General features: G+C 41.0%; 2 protein-coding genes across 2 annotated transcripts; one reads left to right on the forward strand and one right to left on the reverse strand.

The window, feature by feature from the left end:
- Nucleotides 1-3,797: 3,797 nt before the first annotated feature.
- Nucleotides 3,798-4,586, forward strand: LOC137406943 (uncharacterized). The gene has a single exon (XM_068093544.1). It carries the CDS (start codon nt 3,798-3,800, stop codon nt 4,584-4,586), a length of 789 nt encoding a protein of 262 aa, XP_067949645.1.
- Nucleotides 4,587-8,211: 3,625 nt separating this feature from the next.
- Nucleotides 8,212-10,230, reverse strand: LOC137406944 (uncharacterized). Its single transcript, XM_068093545.1, has one exon. It carries the CDS (start codon nt 10,228-10,230, stop codon nt 8,212-8,214), a length of 2,019 nt encoding a protein of 672 aa, XP_067949646.1.
- Nucleotides 10,231-21,688: the final 11,458 nt, after the last annotated feature.

Here is a 21,688-nt window from a genome sequence, read left to right on the forward strand (position 1 = left end):
TGCACGTAGCAATCGTGGCAAGCTTCCTTCAAAGTACGACTCCTACAAAATGTATTAGCAGCTGTCCCAGCTGCTACTTTAACTGTATATATGTTCTTTGTATTAATTGTTAATCGTTTAAAGACTTTATGTTTTGGATCTAAACTTCCGAGGAAAGGAAGGATGTTGTATATTGTTAGAGTTATTATATCTTTATTAATTAGTAATTGATAATCAGTCTGGATAAGAGTTGTCTACCCTTCTTCCCATGATGCTACAAGACCTTCCCATGATGCAACCAAGAACAGCACTTCCTGAGGATCTGATGAAATGCTAGAACGCTAAATAAATTACGACTGTAACTTTAATCTTTAACGATTGACATCATCTAGATAGTTTAGGGCTGGCCAGCCATTAGGTTTCATCATCAACTAACCAGACAACATTTAGGTAATTATCACAACTTATAACAGCAAGCTACCTAAAGCCCATTCCCACACGAATTTTGTTTGTTACTGTGTTGTGTAATGTGTTATTGTGTTTCAGTATTAATTAGATTGTGTATTGTATTTTATTATTGAGTGAGTCGACATTTTTAACTATTACAATAGTGGTATTTGACGCTGGCAGTGAGAATATTATGTTAACAAATTTTAGAACTGGAGTTGGCATAATAGTTTTACTAGTCACATTGGTAGTTTTCTTGTAGAAATTTTAACACTGTCAGTCAAAATGGAAAAGTTTTTATGCCCCGAACCACTGAAGGAAGGTGGTGATTTGCCAGAACAATGGAAGAGGTTCAAGAGAAACTTCGATTTATTTCTGGTTGCAACAGAGAAGAGTGACTGTGCTGATGCTGTAAAGGTAGCACTGCTTCTCCGAACCATTGGTCCTAGGGGTTTAAACATATATGATTCTTTTTCATGGTCTAGTGAGGCCAGTAAAATGGTCTATAAGCAAGTATGTAAGAAATTCGCAGAGTTTTGTGCTCCCAGGGTTAACACAGTTGCAATGACTCATCAGCTTTTGACAACTAAACAGGGCAGCATGACTATAGACGAGTTCATTACAGAGCTGCATAGGATTGCTCGAGACTGTGACTTTGGCGCTATGTATAATCGCATGGTTCTGCAAGCTTTGATACTTGGTGTAGAAAGTGACAAAATGAAGCGTAGAATGTTTGAGACACCAAACATCAAACTGGAAGAAGCTTTAGGATTGTGTCGGTCAATTGAAGCGGCAGCAAGAGATCTTAAAGCAATAGAGGGCACGGTGGTGGAAGATGTTAATGCATTGAGCTTGTATAAAAGAAATGAGCCAAAGCCCAGGAAAAGCCAGCCAAAACCTACTGCTTCTGCAGCCAATTGCAATAGGTGTAGTGGAGTACACCCCCCTCATTCATGTCCAGCCTATGGTCAGAAGTGCCACAAATGTTTGAAGATGAATCATTATGCACGGTGTTGTACGGTTCGCAGTCAGAACTTTCAGGATGGAACTAAAAAGAAGGAATTGGTACATCAAGCGCAACTGCTGAATTATTCTACAGACGAAGAATATAGCAACAGTATATCCATCACCATGAAAGATAGGAAGCTGTTGTCAACACTGACATTATCATCTCCTGCTGTCACCCGACAAATTGAGTTTCAACTTGATACAGGTGCGACCTGTAACATTCTCACAGTCAATGATTACTGCGCACTAGGCAGTCCTAAGCTACAAAAGACTGATACTACACTCAACATGTATGATCAAACATCTTGCACGCCACATGGATGGTGCTACCTGAAAGTGAAGGACCAAGGGGGTAAAGAGATAAAGCTACGTTTTCTTGTGATGAAAAGTCGCCAACATAGTTTACTATCAGGTGTTGCTTGCTTGGAAATGGAGCTCTTACATTTGTCTGAGCCAGTGAATTTTGTATCCGATACAGATATTCAAGGTATGCTGCTTGAGTATGAGGATGTATTTGGTGGTTTGGGTGAGCTGCCAGGAGAATATCGCATTGAGTTGGAGTCGTCAGTAAGGCCAGTGCAAGTTCGCCCACGAAAGGTGCCATTGACAATGAAAGCAGAAGTAGAGAAGGAGATCAGGTCACTTGAGAAACAAGGAATTATTGAGAAAGTTGACATGCCAACAGCATGGATTAGTCATATGATTCCTATCAGGAAACCAAACGGAGACATTAGGATATGTATTGACCCCCAGAACTTAAACCGAGCAATTCTACGCAATCATGTGGAAATGCCAACTTTAGAAGACATACTCCCACAGCTGAATGCTGCGACATGTTTTTCTCTCTGTGATGCAAAGAGTGGTTTCAGCAAGTCAAGTTAGCAGAAGAGTCGACAGATCTCACCACTTTTTGGACTCTGGAATCACGCTACAAGTATGTTAGAATGCCATTCGGAATTTCTTCGGCCCCTGAAGGTTTCCAAAGAAGGCTAGCAAATGCGTTAGAGGGATTGGAAGGAATAGCTGTGGTTGCAGACGACATACTAGTATTCGGAAAAGATCGGCAGGATCATAACAGAAATCTCAGGAAGTTACTTGAAAAGGCTAGGATGTCTGGCCTTAAGCTAAACAAAGACAAATGCAAATTTCTTCACTCAGATCTTCCATATATAGGTCATATCCTGACATCCAAAGGTCTAAAACCGGATCCACGAAAGATAAAGGCTATTCAGAAAATGCAACCACCAACTTCGGCTGAGGCAGTAAAGAGGTTTTTAGGTCATGTGTCATATATGGCCAAGTTTATTCCAAACTTATCAGCTGAGGCAGAACCTCTTCGTAGGTTGTTACAGACAAAGAAAGGTACAAAGTTTGTTTGGGAGTCGAGTTAACAAGATGCTTTTATGATGATTAAGAAAAGTTTGACTAATGCTGAGACACTCCAGTTCTTTGACACAAATGCCCCGATAGTTGTTCAAACTGATGCTTCTACAGCAAGCTTGGGAGCTACGCTACTTCAGGGAGGAAATCCACTTACTTATATTTCTAGATCTCTGACGGCTAGTGAGACAAACTATGCCCCTATCGAGTTGGAAATGTTAGCAGTGGTTTATGCTCTGTCAAGGTTGGACCAGTATGTTTTCGGCCACTCGGATGTCACCGTTCACACAGATCATAAGCCCTTAGTCTCCATCCCCAAAAAACCAGTATTTAAGGCTCCTCATCGTATGCAGTCAATGTTACTCTCTCTCCAGAGATATGCGGGAGTTAAGCTGGTTTGTAAACCTAGTAAGGAGCAGCTCTCAGCAGACTTCCTTTCTCGACATAGCTATATGGAGAAGCCTTCCGGGACACCAGAGAGGTCGCATGTCTTTGCTGTGTGCGAGGTTCCCTGTAATATGGCATTGCCAGACCAGATCTATGAAGATCTACAAGCTGCTACAGAACAAGATCAAGAGTTGCAAATGTTGATGAGATGGGTGTTGGAAGGCTGGCCTAATGATCCAAGTGCAGTTCAGGAACCAATGAAGAAGTACTGGTCATTTCGAGATGAGCTAGCAGTAGAAAAAGGACTCATATTTAAAGGACTGCGTGTATTGGTGCCTAGAGTTCTTCAAAGAAGTATGTTAGACAAACTAGTTGCCAGTCACCAAGGAGTGCAAGCCACACTCCGCCGCGCAAGACGGTCTGTGTATTGGAAAGGAATGGCTGAGGAACTTACCAAACATTGTCAAGCATGTTTGGTCTGCTTGAAAGATGTCCCAAAACAACCCAGAGAAGAATACTAGGCCCATAACGTCCCACTCAAGGTATGGAACAAAGTAGGGGTTGATCTGTTTGAACAGCAAAGGAAACATTATGTTATGGCTGTAGACTACACCTCTGATTATTGGGAGCATGAACGTATAAGCAGTCAGGACACTTGTGATGTGATCACAGCACTGAAGAAGATCTTTGTCAGATGGGGTATTCCAGTGCAAGTCCAGAGTGATAACGGTCCCCAGTTTACATCTCAACAGTTTGTTCATTTTGCCAAAGAATGGTGTTTCACTCACACTACAAGCAGCCTGCACTACCCTCAATCTAATGGCAAAGTAGAGTCTGCTGTGAAAATAGCCAAAAGAATTCTGAGGAGATGTGCTGACCCAGAGTTAGCATTGCTAGAATTCCGTAACACTACAACAGAGAACATGACCACCAGTCCCATAGAGCGTCTTCTCGGCAGGTCAACTCGTTCCACACTTCCTTCTGATGCCAAGGTGAAGTTGTCAAGAGCAGAGCAGCTCAGTTCTGAAGAGAAGCGAGCTAAGAGGCAACGAACCACAACACAGTGCAACAAGTCGTCTAAAAATTTATCACCTTTAAAAATTGGTGAACCAGTGATGTTGCGGGATTATCGAGCACACCAGAGAAGCTGGAAAGAGGCTCAAGTGCACAAGACGCTTTCAGATAGGTCGTATGCAGTAGTGTGTGATGGTGAAATGTTTAGGAGAAATCGACGTGATCTTCGGCCAAAATTACAAGTTCTAGACAACAACCAGCCTGATCCGGTTAGGCAGCCATGTGAGGTTGCAGAGAACATGGCTCTGCAGAACCGCCCTCTCCGAGTTTGTCGAGAACCAGCTTGGCTGAATGACTATGATCAAAGTTAGTCATTAAGATACTGAGATAGTGTTTGTCTCTTATAGACTCTATTTTGAGTTATATTACCATGGTTTATTAGGTTTAGTCACTTTGGTTTGGTGCTTTAGCTTTAATGCGATTGGGACAATCTGTATGTTTTTTTTGTTTTAGAAAAGAGGGGATGTTACATGTTTTAGCTGTATGTCCACATGCGTAGTCACAGACTTCATGGTATTGGTTTTACCGGTGCTACGCACGTGCTATTGTTTTGCTTTTGGCCACACCAAATACAAATATAAGAGTCACGCAGGCGTGGCTTTTTGGTTTCCTGCTTGGTGACAAAACATGGCCCCCAAAATACTGTCCGAAGGGTAATGTTCAAAATCCTGTTGGTCAGCCTTTAGATAGTAAGCAGCCATTAACCCAAACACGTTTTACCAGCTACCAAACAGTTATATTTCTATTAAATAAATATTGGAACCTGACTTTTCAGCAATTATTAGCCCAGCTACAAAGCGGTTATATTTTTATTAAATACATATTGGAACCTGATTTTTCAGCAAATATTAGCCTAGCTACAAAACAGTTATCTTATTTCAACTTCATGGACTTGAACAGTGAGTATTTGCCTGGCTACATTAAAGTTTTATGACTTCATACAAACTCAAGCTTAGAGTTATGAGAAGGTATTATCATTGTATGTTGTATGTAAAGGTTATATATTGTTCATATTTACATAGCATCTCTCAACGAAATATAATATGTAACAAATAGAAAAACCATTGAAAAAGTTGAATACACCAAGTTGCAAAATTGTATAAAGTACACACTGAGTACAGCTGAGTACACACTGCCTTGATGCATATTCCACTAATGCAAACAAACTGACTAGAAATACAGGATGGCTAAACTATATAAATGTATGCAACATAAATGTTAATAAAACAGTAGTTACTACTGGATCAGGGCATCAAATAACAGGTAATACACTATAATAGTCCGGTGTGTTATCCGCATACATGTGTACATTGGAAAGCATAACAGGAAGAATATGTTTAGCTATGCGTAATGGATTTTTCCATACCATAATATGTTGGAGATGGCCTCCTATTGTCATCTTCTGGAGTCAACTTCTTACACCATGACTCGTAAGCTTCTGGTACAGCTGGACTCAGTCTAATAAGTTGCCGACTAATGACCTGATAGTCAGAGCTACTCTCTTTAAGATAATATAAAATGGTCTCATTTACCATCTGAATACCATCATACATTCCAGATATATGCTCCTGTCGACAATGTTCATAATCTTCGGCTGGAACTACATTAAATACTACAGGTGTCCTTTAGCAGGATATTGCTGAAGCCAGGCCGTAGTCTACACACACAAAAAAAACAACAAAGGTCCACGTAGTTATGAGCAACAACAAAAGTATCCACCCAAAAATCTCCCCAATCCGATAAGCAGCACACACAAAAACTAAACCAATCAACAGAGCCACCCCTCATGTCAACATATTTCAAGTTTCAAGTCATGTCTTGCACAACTCACCTTATGGTTTCTCAAAACTTGTCTCAAAGTCCCTACTAATTTGAGACTGTCCGATTGCTGTTTTAGAAATGGTCGCCGCTAGTGTAACCTAATTGCGTCCTGATTCAACATCTCATAACTATCGGGGCATTGCTAAAAGAGGGAATCAAAAAGTCCGGGAGCATTCAGCAATGCCCCGATAGTTACTGAGATGTTGAATTAGGACGTTAGGCTAGGCTAGCGGTGACCATTTCTAAAACAGCAATTGGACAGTCTCAAATTAATAGGGACTTTGGGACAAGTTTTGAGAAACTTGAAACTTGGAATATGTTGATATGATGGTTGGCTCTGTCGATTGGTTTAGTTTTTGTGTGTGCTGCTTATCGGATTGGTGAGATATTTGGGTGGATACTTTTGTTTTTGCTCATAACTACGTGGGCCTTTGTTGTTTTTTTGTGTGTGTAGACTACGGCCCAGCCTCGGCAATATCCCACTAAAGGACACCTGTGTTAAATACACCATAACTAGTATGGTGTGTTTTATAGCGCTTCAGGTACTTGATTTTATAATACATAAGCTGAGCATCTAGTGAGACAGCAGGAAATTCCACAGGGTTTTCTGTAAGCTCCTTGCCATTCCAGTTAGTAACTTCATGATCTTCTGTTGTCATGAAACACTTCACTGCTCCTTCTCTGGTGAATTCTTCCTTGGCTATTACACAAATAAATAAATAGAAAACGTTACAGACTACTTCACAAAGTTTTGATCTAGTTAACCCTTTGTTTACAAAATCTGTAACATCTCGGAATACTAGTATTGTCTCAGCGTATGGATCCCGAAATAATTCGGCCTTCGATAGACCTTTTTTAAAAATATATTATTTATTAAAAAAACAGCATTAATATGAGTAATTTGATCAATTTCCGCTAGCTTTGTAATACTGTTTTGAGATTATAAATAGTCCCTAATATGCATGTGCAAGCAATACACTTTGCAAAGATGTGATGTTTTATAGAAATCTATTCATCATGAACGCACGCGGTTGTTCAAGCTCTGCTAAAAAAGTTTGTTTAGAGGAAGACATCGACTGGTTTGGAAGTGAAGAAAAGGATATCAGGTCAGAAGAATGTGGGGTAGACGGTGAAAGTAAAAAATAAAATCAACAGGGTGAATTGAATTGCGAAAGTGAGAGTGAAACGGCCGGCGATAAAACCGGGAGTATTTACAGATTGTGGTTTATTAGAGCAATCACAAAATGTACACCTTGACACTATGCATGTATTCTCATTAATGCTGGCTTGAGGGATTAGTTCTAGCTACATGACAAAGAGGGTGTTACATAATACATTACATAATATGATGCAAACTACATCACCCCTTGATTTATAAATCACAACCAGGGTAATCAGAAAATATTAATAGATTACATACTAGCATAACATACATGTATATCTGAACTGACAATACAAATCGTCACAACCCAAACATGGCTCTAGTGTTCATAAAATTCTCCATATCTTTCTGGAGGTCGCCTGTCTCTAATTGGTCTGGTATTGCCCACTGCAGTATTTTCGTTGTCATGATCACTGTCACTCTCAGTATCTGAGTCTACGGAACTATTGTCATTTTTACAGATGTTGAGATTATCAAATTCAACTTCCACAGCATCGTCACTTAACACCCTATCACTGCCCGTATCCTCGTCATTACAATCAGCTAACCGTATTTCTGAAATGTGCCTGTTTGTGCCATCAACCTCTAAGACTACATCAGATACCAACGCAGTTACTGTTCCTTTTGCCCATACAGTAGTACATTTAGCATGCACTGGCTTAACATATACTGCGTCACCAATTTTGTACGGGTTTCTTAACGCTCCACGTGAAAATCTTTGTGGCTCTGCAACGACGTCAGGATTTCTTACTGCGTAGGAGTATAGCATTTGCGAAGGTACAATACCTCGCCTGTTTGGGGTATTGTTGTACCAAAATACCATTCTGTTAACCTCATTTCCTGAACGCGCAGTCATTCTTTTAATTGTCCTATGGTTACGTTCGACAATGCCATTACCAGATGGCCTGTAAGCGCAACTTAACAAATGATTTACGTTCCATGTTTTTAGGATGCTAGACAACTGCGCTTCTGAAGCATGGACCGTTGTCAGAAAGCAACTCTTGTGGGGGACCCCGCTCCTCAAATATGCGTACCAACTGTGCTATTACAGAGTTGGCTGTCTCATCTCTCAGTTTTAACCATATTGCAAATCTGCTAGGGCCGCAATCCAAGATGGTCAAATAAGGTATTCGGCCCACATGTGTGATGTCAACAGCAAGTCTATGCCACACCTTTTCGACTTCCAAATTTCCTCTCTCCCATCTCACAGGTGAAGGATCAATTTGTTTGCAGATTTGACACTCTTTCACAACCCTTTCAATCACATCTTTTGAGGCTCTGTCACCAAACCTCTGATTAGCTAAGTAACTCATCTTGTCAACTCCTAAATGGTGAACTTGATGCATGTTATACATTTCTTCATCAATACTTGAAACTTCCTCCGCTGCTATGCCCACACATGATACTAGTGGTTTCAGCCACTTTTTGTTCACCCTCGTTAAAACGTCAGCACGATTGTCCGCTGACTTGACCAAGGACATTTGTAGAGTGATGCCATATTCTTCTACCAATTGCGCAATAACCCCAAACCGCCTTTTGACTATCATTTCTGAAAATCCACTGACTTTGGGGCGATGGCTTTCTGTGATAATGGAATTAACCCAGTTATACACTGATAATGAGTCAGTGACAATCGTAGCTTGTTTTACTCCCAACTTTATTGCAAGATTTAATCCTTTAAGTACGGCTTCAAGTTCAGCTACATTTATATGCATACTGTCATCAATTTTCCTTAGCCATGATGCATCTTCTACGATGCTACCTTCCATTTCTATGCACACACCAATAGCTATAGAGCTCGCATCACACCAGACCTTGCAACACTCATCTCTATTCACAGACCATTTGCCTTGCACTGGGTCATGTCTTGTTACCCTATTTAGTGTTTCATCTAACATATGCTGCACTTCTTTTGCTATTGCATCATCCCACTTGCCATCAGCAGCACACCGCTTCATGTAGCTGCATGCGACTCGTAGCCAGCCAGCTACTGGGTAGTGACCAATCAGTTTACCACACACAGAAAACAAATCTCTTTTTGTACGAATGCTTTCTACTGTTGGCACAGCTGAGTCACGTTGCCATGTACATGTACCTTTTTTACTGATTGTCACGCGAAGCCCTAGAACACGCGCTTCACGTAAATCGACAGGCTCTTTTGTGACTAGACCAAACTTTAACAAATGGCTGCGCACAACTTCGACTGGCACTACTGACTTATTTACTAAAATATCATCGATATAATGATCAGTACCAGCAGCAACCGTAGGACCAAGTGGCAACACTGTTGACAATATTTTTGACATAATCTTAGGCGCTGCATTGAGACCAAAACCTAGTCTAGTCATGACATACAATGTTCCATGGAACATAACAGCTTGAAATCTCTGCAAACTACCATCCACATGCAGTTGTAAATATGCTTTCTTTAAGTCTAACATGCAAGCATCACTGCCTAACTTACGCCACTTGCGGAGTTTGTCTTGGCATACTGCGGTGTCCAAACCAGGATGACTGCTGACATACCCATTCAGTTCTCTGCTATAATCCATTACAGGTCGTACCTTTGTCTCTTTATTAGGTTGTGTAGCTGCCAACAATGGAATAATGCCAGTTACAGGTCCATGAAGCGCTTCTCGGTGTGGCTGCAGCCATCCGTTTTCTATCCATTGCATAACCTGTTTTTCATATTCTTCTCTGACGGCATCATTTATAGCGTATTCTCCACATGTATTGGACAATATAGGCTCTCTACTTAACCACTTCCAAGCAACTGTCCACTTGTGACCATCAAATTGTGCTTTAAAGTCTCTATCATCTATAACTATCGGCGGCTGCTGGTCATCATTATGACTGACAGGACTAGCTTTGTTACATAGCATCACGCCAACTGTTCTTAACTGTCTTGCTCCAAAGAGTACACCTCTATTTTTATCTATAGATACCCCGCCTAGCTTTGCAATGCCATCCATTCCCAGTATCATCTGGCAACCGCTTACTAGCTTCGGAGCAATCATACACTGAACTGTAATTTTACAAGAGTGATCCAGTTCTATATCAAGAGTTGTCTCACCCTTGCATGTAGTGATATGTCCATTTAACATCATTATTTGTCGCTGAGGACCTTTCGGCAGCAATCCTAACTGCTGTTCCCACTGTTGTTGTATAATTGATTGCTCACATCCACTATCCACCAATGCTTTTATTTTTGTGCCTTTTATCCATACATAAACAAAGGGTAGCACCGAATTTTTTACATTGGGGGAAGAGCCGGTGCATACACTTCCCCACTGGCATTTCCCTGCATCTGAAAACAGTTTTTCTGGATGTGACCAAGTTTATTACACCGGTAGCACCTGACCTCACGGCGCTGCCAATGCTGCCTCCTTTTCTCAGCAGCACATGAGGTCGTTTCGCCATTTCCTGCAGTTATCATCATGCGGGCCCTGTTCACTAACTCCAAAAGACCCATGTCTTCTACAGAAGCAATAGATTTTAGTTGTGTAGCCACTTCTGTAGGTAATCCTGCCATGAATGCACATTTAAGCAATGGGTCAGGTTCTGATTGTCCCATCAAAGTTGTTAAACGTTTGAGATCTGCCAGATATACATCTACAGCTTCACCATCTCTTAAAGCTCGGTTTTGCAGCTGAATATAAGCACTGAACCTGTCTACACTAAAAGCTGTCAACAAAGCTGCCTTTAGTTTAGGGTAGTCTTCCTTGATATCATCTTCTAAATGTTTATACACGGCAAATGCTGCTCCTGACAAGAATAATGGTAAGAAGGTTGTGAGATCGTCCACTTTGAAGCTTGGCCACTAACTCTAGCTTGTCCACCCAGACACTGAAGTCACCGCTTTTACCATCCTCATGTCTTGATAAGCTCGGATACCTTCACTGACATTTCTAGTGAAGTTTCGAGCCGAAATAGCTTGTGGTTTATTAGAGCAATCACAAAATGTACACCTTGACACTATGCATGTATTCTCATTAATGCTGGCTTGAGGGATTAGTTCTAGCTACATGACAAAGAGGGTGTTACATAATACATTACATAATATGATGCAAACTACACGGATTTCAAAGAGGAGCTGACTTGACACCAAAAAAATTACATTCTGCTGACAGCTTGGCAGGAGTAAGTTCGAATTTTTAAACAGTCAAGTATTTTTAATATTTAAAGCTTTTTATAACATCGGCCATTATAACTGTTATATTTAACGAAACGAATAAATATGCCTCCAAAACATTGCGATGCTTCGGAGCCTGTTGATGGTAAAGATATTTGGCGAGTTACTTATTTAGTTTTGCATATAAGTATTTTCAAAAAGCCTACTCTGTTGTCCTACTGGTCCACAATCTTTTATTATCTACGCTGATTTTTAATCAAACTAAAAATAGAAAGACAAATAGAAGCAAGTTTACTTTCTACTGTGCATTTTGCTGACAATTTTGAATAGCTTGCTAGCAATAAATTTTTCAAGTTAGAGCTTTTGCCATGATATGCGACTGGTTATATTTTGTTTCGCTGCGTGGTAAATTCATATCTGTAGATGAAAGCTTGCTGGCTTGGAAAGGACGACTTGGACAACCAGTTTCTTTGCAAACTCTTGCAAACATATGACACCGTGCAGATGCTGATCATAAACCATTTTCACAGAGTTATTGCTTCCAAAAATGTATTTGATATCGATGTTTTATGATAGAAAATTGGCAACTTCGACACATCACAATGTTGATAGAAATATTCACAGACGAATAAATTTGCAGGAACGATTTGCAGGGAATAAATGGCTGCCTGTTGAGAAATTTCTAAGCTTTCATATGCATATTCATTTATAGCTCTATCCCAATTTGCATATAAGTTATAGCGAAGTTTAGGCGACATTGTCAGGCCTCCATTTTTCGTTGGTCTTTGTGGTCATGCACTGAGAATTTCGAGTGGCGCTCCCGCAATGCATCGGAGCTCATAACTCCACTTTCAATGCTCTTTGACGACCAATTTCTCTTGCAAATTGTTGAGAACCTATGAATCCGTGCAAGTATTATTTATACAACATTGTCAATTACCTTTATCAATTAGGAAAATACAATCGAAAATGGCGTATAAAAAAATTAATAGCTTCAACAAATTGAGACTTGCTGGAAAGCATTTGCAAGCTATTTGCATAGAAAAATTATCAGCTTGTAGAGAAATTTCTCAGCTTTCCTATGCATACTTATTTATGTAACTGTGGGATATTATGTAAATATTCGAGGCTTTTCAGTGATTAGCTGGTAATGCAAGGGCTGGCTATCCTGGGAAGCCAGGGCTATAGAAAAGCTGGCTTCTCACGAAAACCGCCAGCTTAAAGCAAGGAAAAGCTGGGGGACTAACAGCTCTCGCTGTATAAGCAGGCGTTAAACAGATGCTTGGCCGAAGGCTCAGTGGAGAGCAAGTGAGCTGATCATCTGCATTGCCGTGCTTCTACTGACAAGTAATTTGCGCTGTGGAGATCGGACTTGAGAGTCCATTGGGTAGCAGTGAGGCTGCTGATTTGGTTGCCTACGGGTTGGCAGATTTGTACTGCCGTGAGATCGGTGACAGCATTCTGCTGTGGGCGTGTATCACCGTGGTGGTGAAGGCTGGTGGCAAAGGGGAGGTTGGTGTGTCATTGTAGCAGCTTGGTGCTGTGCAGAAATATCCTCGTTATATTGCTAACAGTAACTACCAGAATTATGATGTAAGTTACTGCAGTTTTTATGCAGTCATGTCGAAGGCTCAATTCGCCCTAGTGATTGCCTCCAAACGCTGGTATTTTCCCGGCCGTAAGCGCACCGTAGCCAAAGGGTTAAGAACATGCATTAGATATATATAAAGCTGGTAATGTCTGTAGATACCAACACTATACTATTTAAAGATATCAGAATAGTATTCTCATGCTCTAGATTGGTGAACACAGTAAATAATTTTTATGTAATAACATGATACAAATATAAAACTTGTTAGCCTGTATGTGGCTTACATCTTCAACCTACCTGCTTCAATAGAGAGCTTGATATCCGCCAATGCTCGACCATCTTCCTAACATAAATACAGACAACTGGTTAAAAACAAAATTCAATGCAAAAATATTAAAAAGTTGTTAGTTCAGGTTAAGAAAATTAAACTAAATAAGTGAGGAAGTATTTTAACATATATTTGCAAGATATACAGATGTGCTAAATCTGCTGGGAATAATTATTGTTTCACATACCTTTATACGTGCCAATAATTCTTTTCGGTATGTGGAAGGATTTAAAGACATATCACCATATTTTCTATTTTCTAGATCAAACGATTCAACATATCGTTGCGCATGCTGAAAATAATAATAACATTATAGAAAATAGAGATTCTTAGAATTATTCTTTAATAAGTTTACAACAACAAAAAATGTGCCGAATATCTAGAAAGTACAAGATTATTGCATAACCCCCTACAAGGAATCACACTAATTTTGCTGAAAAAACATTGTGGTTAACAGTGAAAATTGACAGAATAGGACTAGGTTCCTTAGTAATAGTTAATGTGTAGATAAATAATCCAACCAGATGTTTCCTACTGATAATTGTTGAAGTTTTGAGACCTCTACGAGTGAGAGTGTCACTCACCTTGATAACATACAGTCCACAGCTTACACAATCCTTCTGTTGCATAGCCGCCATCTCACTATCTGTCACAGCATAATCAGCAAACCTCTCATCAACAAAAACAAGCTTCCTGCAAATATTGTTGCTAACAGTGAGTTCTTAGATTAAACCATTTATGCTAGAATGCAAAGGCAATAACTGCTGCTTTTTGTAAGATTTACCGACAAACCTAGTGAAGTATTTCATGCTCACCTTTTTCCAATGGTCTGTTGTCCTTTGTGAGAAAGAGAGTCCATTAAATGAATTTTCCTAAGTTTCCTATCTACCAGCTGCAAACAGAGTACCATATACAACTTGTATATAAAGTAGAGCTGCACAACGATTATAAAAATTGATCGTGATTAATAACTTGTCTGAACCAGTTAATCTTCGATTAATCTTAGAATTAATCTAGCAAAAACCTGCATTCTCAAAAAAATAAGACAGCTACATATAGAATAACTATATTTTAAACAATTGTTAGCAGTAGTACATGTTATGTACAATGTACATAATTTACAATGTAATAATTATTATGAGTATGAAAACTGTCTATGAAAGTCTATAATTAAGTCAGCCAAGAGTTGAGGCAGCACAGTTTATTCACATTATCTGAATAAAAAGATGCCCACGTCCTACATACAATATTGCCAGCTTTAGAGAATAGCGGCTCACAGGGGAAAGTAGTGCCAGTAGTCAGTAGTATTAGTTATTGTCTGCGACAGCTGGTGATGAATTCCGCGCGGTAGGATGAGAATTAGTTAAAATATATCTTAATGATGATGTGCTGTGGTGGTAAGCAAATTCTTTCTGGCATATACTGCACACCGCTTTCTTGTTTACGCTTCCAACAACTTACAGAAATGCGCTATCTAGGGTGGAAGACATTTTTCTGCTTTCATGTTCCAATAAAGTGTCAATCTTATATTACTAATATTCTGAAGCTGAAATATGATTGTGATTCTTTTGAAAAATGAAAATGCATGTATAATTTACTTTAAAAAGTTTTTAAAAATAAACAAAAACAAACTGTAAGATAGTAAATAATACTGAAATCACTTTTGTTGCTATTACCTAGAAAAATGTTCAAACATCTAACAGCATGGCCGCTTACGGCTAGATCAGCACGGCGCTTGTGCATTGTATTGCATAAACAAGTTTAATGTTAGCGGCTCACTGTGTTTTCATAATCAGTGCAAAATAATTGTGGTTTAATTTATTGGTTAGCAAGTGTTGCATGTCATAATATTTATTTGCTAGTAAATTAAATGGTAGTAACCCGCTACGTTAGTATTCCTGACGTATGGTAAGGAAAGGAAAGGAAACACATCAAGATCATGACCTCGGTTGCATTTTAATTGAAGATTAATTGACCCAACTCAGTTAATCGTTTATTTGTATTGGTCACGTTTATCGTTTAATTAACGCGATCATTGTGCAGCTCTAATATAAAGCTATGCAAGCTAATGCAAGTTGCATGTTATAGATACATGCAGAGCAAGTATTCCTGTGCCTACAAAACAATTATCTTAATCAAGTTACACGCTATATAAAAGATGTGCTGTTTTAAATTTTTAAAACAATTATAATAACTATGCACAGCCATGCAACACTAATTGTTCTCAAAATTAATATCTTGACATAGTCTTTTAGTATAAAAGTGCAGCATAAGAATACTAACCATTACGGAGTAGTGACTTCGCTCAGAATCATGTGTTGATACTATAACAATGTCAACAGGCTAGTCTAATGCATTAGTGAGACTATCATGGATTAGTAGAGCATGAAACTGAAAATAAACATTTGATAAAGATAAAAAAAAGTTAACGAATATTACAATATGGCAAGATCTTTTCTGCTTCGTCAAGCGTTGCATATTAAGTTTATAAAATATATATTTTGTTGATGTGAGTTAGTAGTCACGTGGTGCCCGACGGTAGCTCGGAAGGGTTCATGGGCATGCGCCACCGAACGAGCAAAAAATGGCCATGTTGTTATTGGGAATCCGAGCTCCGTTTGCGTAGATTGTGACTCTGTGCTCGTCGTGTGTTGAGTCATACTAGAAAGGATTAATAAGAGTCTGTTTGAGTTTTGGTGACTCGTGAGTAAATCAAACCTACTGGTTTAGTCTGGCACTACGGTGTTTTCTGGTAAAACGTACAGGTGGAGTAAGGGTGACATAAGGGGGGGTTTTGGAGTGTCCCGGCTGGCAGTCTGGTACTGCGTAATCTTTGCTTAGTAGCTTACAAGCTATTTTGGCTTATATATTGTATTTTTTGCCTTTTTGTTAAGTGGTGCCACTCAGCTGGGCTGAGGTGAGCACGAGCGGGCCATGAGTGAGCCCAGGAGCAGCCAAAAGGCTGAGCAATCTACCAACGGCGGAGGTGGTCAGCCGACCGAGGGCGCCGCGAGCGCTGGAACGGTGCCGCTGGTTCTAGATGCCGCTTTTTAGCGAATCTGATGAACCAGGCACGAGGGCCTATTCTAGAAAGGCTGAGCCGGCAGATGCAGCCATTTACCGGTGATGGTGTGGTTGAGGTAACCACATGGCTCTCGCAGTACGAGCGACTGTGAGTTGGAGCACATTGCTTCATGCACGCTGATTGCGTACATGCTCACTGGCACTGCTGCCAGAGTGCATGGACGCATGAGGGTAGCGAGGCATCCCGGTGGGATGTCCTGAAGGCAGTGCTGACTGCCGAGTATGCCATGGCGTCCAGGCATGGCATCGCTTTGTCAGCTGTCGACTCAAATCCGGGGAGACAGTTGACGTGTACCTGGACCGTTTGGAGCGGCTTGGCGGTAGACTGGGGGTGGTGCTGGAAGACATGGTGCTTAGAACCAAGTTCTATGAAGGGCTGCCCGAGTCAGTCTACGAGTGAGCAGTTACGCACGATCAGGCGTATACTGCTGATTTTGGTTCGGTGCTGAACCGAGTGAGGGGAAAGTTGGTTTCCCGGGGAGCTATTGAGGGTCACCCCTCAACAATTAGCTCAGCGGCCAATTCTGGTAACCGGCCAGCGACTGCTTCTGGCAAGCAGTTTGAGGCTGCTTCTAGCAAGCAGCCGCAAAGCAAATATAGTTGCTTTCGATGTGGGAGTCCACACCGGGTGAAGGACTGCCCACGTATTAAGCGGACTTCGTCTGGTACGGGGCGAAAAAGACCTCTTCTGGCAAGAGGATCGGGTGTTTCCGGTGCTGTGGCATGGAGCACTTTGTACGGGACTGTCCTGTACGGCCACCGCCTGGGGTGGCGGCAGGGCTCACAGAGGATGAGCCGGGTTTTCATCAGGAGGATGCAACTCGGGGCGCCGCATCCTCTCATATGGACACCGTGTAAGCCAGGCTTACGAGGGGTCCCATAACATCAGGGGGACCCGAGGTGGCGTTGGCGTAACAGGGGGAGGCTGGAGGTCACATGCAAGCAGTAAGAATGTACTGCGGGACAGTCCTTGGCTGTCCGGGGCGACTGGCGCGCCTACGACGAGCAGTCGTATGCCGGTCGTTTGAGCAATTCTGAATGGTCGCGGTTTTCAGTGTCTGGTTGACACTGGAAGCGAGAGGACGCTGGTAAGTCAGCAGGTGTTGACAGGCTCAACCCGACTTAGGCCGAGCCACCCGCTGTTGACAGCGGATGGTAAGGCGACTCATGTGAAGGGTCAGTGTCGGGTGGTCGTCGGTGTACAGGGACACTGTTTCGGCGTTACGGCACTTGTTATGTACAAGTTGTGCAATCTTGGGGTTGACTGCTTGCGAATCTCCGAAAGGATTGCAGACCCGGGTCGCGGAGTACAAGTGTACTCGGGCACCTAACTTGCATGAGCGGTACTGTGCTGAGATTGAGAGCTGTATCTCAAAAGGTTGGTTGAAAAGGTGGAGGCGGCCCATTGAGGGTATTATCCCCCTTTTGGCTGTGTTTCAACCAACGATGGACAAAGTGCGATCAGTCATGGACTACCGTGAACTGAACGCGTATGTCAAGAGTCACACGGGAAGTGACGCGGTCGCTGTGTGCGGCGAGAAAATCTGGAAGTGGAGACAGTTGCATGGCGAACTTGGGGTAGTCGACCTCAAGTCCGCGTACCTACAGATCCATGTTTCGAAGGACCTGTGGAAATACCAGGTCGTAAAGTATAAGGGGGTCCCTTATGCGCTGACATGTTTAGGCTTTGGGCTTTCGTGTGCACCTAGGATCATGACCAAAATCCTAGGCAAGGTTCTCTCGCTCGACAAGCGGGTCGGACAAGGGACTGACCACTATATCGGCGATATAGTAGTGCAGGAGTCTGTGTTTGGCGTGAAGGAGCTGAGGAAGCACCTTGCTAAGTATGGACTGGCGAAGAAAGAGCTGGAGGGCCTTGACTGAGGTCAGTTGTTGGGCCGGGTTGTCGGTTGTTCCCTTCAGACTGCCTCACTCTGAAGGGAAATACTTGTGGACATTTGCAAATGTCGAGGGGAACTGCACTCTCCGAAATACATCATAAGCCAGCTGGGCTGATTAAAGCCTAGTTTCCATATGCCAGCGCAAGGCGCGCAACAAGGCGCACGGCGTCGTGCGTAGGCCAGTTGTGATATGGAAACGTCAACGCACGACGATCGCGCGATGTGCCCACGCTGATCGCAAGGATCCAACGGAATGGATCCTTGCGATGGGTGCGTGCGATGAGATATCCCGCAATACACCGCGCGACCTTTTCAACTTATCCCATAATGCAAACGGTGGAGTGTTATTGGTTACGAGAAATCAGCATGGCGGAATACGCAGCAGTAAAAATGGAGAAGGAAAGCGTAGACATTGGAGAAAAAAGCGGGGCAGTAATTAATACATCTGAACCGCTCTCAATAATTCGAGAATATCCGGCTATATACGATAAAGCTAGCCAGTGCTTTCGAAACCCAAGACTAAAATTAAATGCGTGGAACAAAGTGGCAGAGAGAATGAAATTATCGGTGGCAATGTGCCAGAAGTGCTGTCGTTCGTTCCGAACGAGGATTGGAAAGTGAGACCAAGAAAATTATTAAAATTTCGTAGTGAAAGATGATGACATGAACTCTGATATGTTTACACTAGCACAGGGTATGCTGGGTGATTACTAGGAATTGTTGACAACAATATCGATGCGAAAAAAGCGTGATAATGATTCAAAATAATTATTTTCATTTTCACTTGTGTATATGTATTTTTATTTGGTAATACTAATAATAAATAAGGCGTTCACGTACGGTAGGGAAGTGTATAAGCTAAGTGTGTTAGTGAATGTAGTAAAATAAAAGTATATGTATTTGAAGTATGGTTGTGGTAACTTGTTACTATTTTCTTTTCTATAGATATGTCGGAGCAAGAGCAGGGCCTTCTGGGTCTGAACTAAAAGATATATGTGAAGATTCTGAGTATGAGCAATATCGATGGCTCTTCACACACATTAAACAAAGACGAGTTGTGACATCTTCAGCACAATCTGAGTCACCTGCTCCATCACCTATTCTATCCCCTCACCCATCCTCCACTTCATCACCTGTTCCATCATCTACTCCATCACCTGTTCAAATCATCAGCTCCATCACCTGTTCCGTCATCTGGTCCAGTTGCTAAACCTAAAGATACCTTTACTAGAAAACAACCATGGTCAAAGGGTAGCAAGTTGGAGAGTGAGGCAGATGAGGTAGTCCATATTGAAATATCTGTTACTGCTAAATTGTACTCATTAATCTATGTTTCTTATTTATTTTATATGTTTATTATTTGTTTATGTTTCTTATGTATTATTTGAGGTTCATTGTTGTAGATTGATAAACAAATCCTGAAGGCTCTTGAAAAACCAGATGATGAGGAAGATGAGGATAAATTGTTTGCTATGAGCATTGTGCCAAAGCTTCGACGTCTCAAAGGACGAGTGAAAAGCTGTGCACAACTCGACACCCTGAGAATTTTGGATGACGCTGAGTGGTCGGAGCCTACGTACCAACAGCAAGAGCAGCAGCAGTGGAGTAGAGAAACCAGCCAGTTCATTCAAATGCTTTAGAAGCATATATATAATATTAGAGCTTCTATATAATGCTTATGTGTGATAATATACATATGTATATATATACATATAAATTATTTAAAAGCAATACTCATCTCTTTTTCTCAGTTACTGACAGTTTCATGACTTTCTCATTCATCAGGCTGTGTTGAAACATTTGCTCATTCAACATGCTCATTCAACACAGCCTGATGAATGAGAAAGTCATGAAACTGACAGTAGCTGAGAAAAAGAGATAAGTATTGCTTTTAAATAATTTATTAGTATATAGCTGCTCCAATATATTGTTGAGCACTCTAATTTTAGTAATACTAGTTTATAATTCTTAGGAATTTATAGTTTATGCATATATATATATATATATGTATATATATATATATATATATATATACATGTATGTATGTACATATAACTATATATATAAATATATGTACATATATATATGTACATATAAATATATATATGTACATATACATATACACACACACACATATATAAATATGTATATACATCCTAATAGAGTTAGTCTGAGTGTGGTGACTTTGTGTATTGTGATGAATTCATTGTGGTGTATTGTTTCAACTTGTTTTACATCATAATATAGTGTCACACGATAGTTCAGAAACATATAGAATAAAAAATAACTTTACACGCAGATTGAATTAAGTGAACAAGAAATATGAACTCATTGCACAGTATCACCATGTTGCCGCTTCCCAGTGCTTGTGACAAGCTGTACTTGCCATGGAAGTGCTGCTTCTGGCGAGTTGACATATCTTGTGAGGCATTCCCTGATCTCCTTTGCAGTATATGTATGGTTGAGGGGTCATGGTCTGAGTCTGCCTAAGGCACCACCACCCTCTGTTACTCCTTTTCTCCAATCGCCTTCGATCAAGTCGCCCGTATTGCTGTAGCTATCAATGAAACCTGTTGGCTTGTAGCTAGCATTATCGGTGAGCATCAGGTAGTTATGGAGGCAAACACAAGCCTGGACAATCAGGTCTACTAAATCCAATTTTGCACGAAATGGCCGAGATTTGTCGATTGTAGTCTGTTAGGCCGCAGTGAAATACATAAATATAAAATACAAATACATCAAAGGCATCATGTTCCAGCTTACTAGTTGCAAGGTATCGAAGTTTAATTGCTAAGTGTTCCTCGTGGGAGATAGCTTCACGACTCTGGCAGAATCTTGCTTTCATATATGGTGAGACACAGCTGAGCAGGTGGTCAAATCGCTCAGGTGTCATCCTCATATATCTTCAAATTGAGCAACGATGATAAGCAACAATGAGCACATCGCAGATTTTTAACTGATACTAGAGTATGTATGTACGTCAGCATTGATAATGTGATTATTACCATTATTATTATTACGTGCGTGTATGAAAAAGAAGAAAACACACACGTACTGACTGACGCACGCAACTCACCTGAAAAAGGTTTCCCGATCTCCTTCCCTCAACTCTTTAAAAAGAGTATGGTACTGGCCAAGCTGTTTCCTTTTTTTGAGTGAACCACGTATTCAAAATGCATGTTTCCTGGGCATTCTTCTGAGTGCGTTGATTTTACGGCACATCATTCTCCTGAGGTACAGCAAAAGTAGAAGCCTTCGCCTGCGTGTCGCCATGATGTTTATATCGCGAAGAATTCTGTCTCCCATACGAAAGAGTAAATCGGAAATGACGAAAGCGAAAACGTTTAGCTGGAAAACCCCACATTTTCCTAAAAGCATGACGCCTACGCGGGCG

Source organism: Watersipora subatra, chromosome 10, assembly GCF_963576615.1.
Source record: "Watersipora subatra chromosome 10, tzWatSuba1.1, whole genome shotgun sequence".
In the NCBI taxonomy this organism is placed as follows: domain Eukaryota; kingdom Metazoa; phylum Bryozoa; class Gymnolaemata; order Cheilostomatida; family Watersiporidae; genus Watersipora; species Watersipora subatra.

What these genes read in the sequence shown, in the direction of transcription:
- LOC137406944 (XM_068093545.1), bottom strand. Translation starts at nt 10,230, where the DNA reads ATGGATGGCATTGCAAAGCTAGGCGGGGTATCTATAGATAAAAATAGA.
- LOC137406943 (XM_068093544.1), top strand. Translation starts at nt 3,798, where the DNA reads ATGGCTGTAGACTACACCTCTGATTATTGGGAGCATGAACGTATAAGC.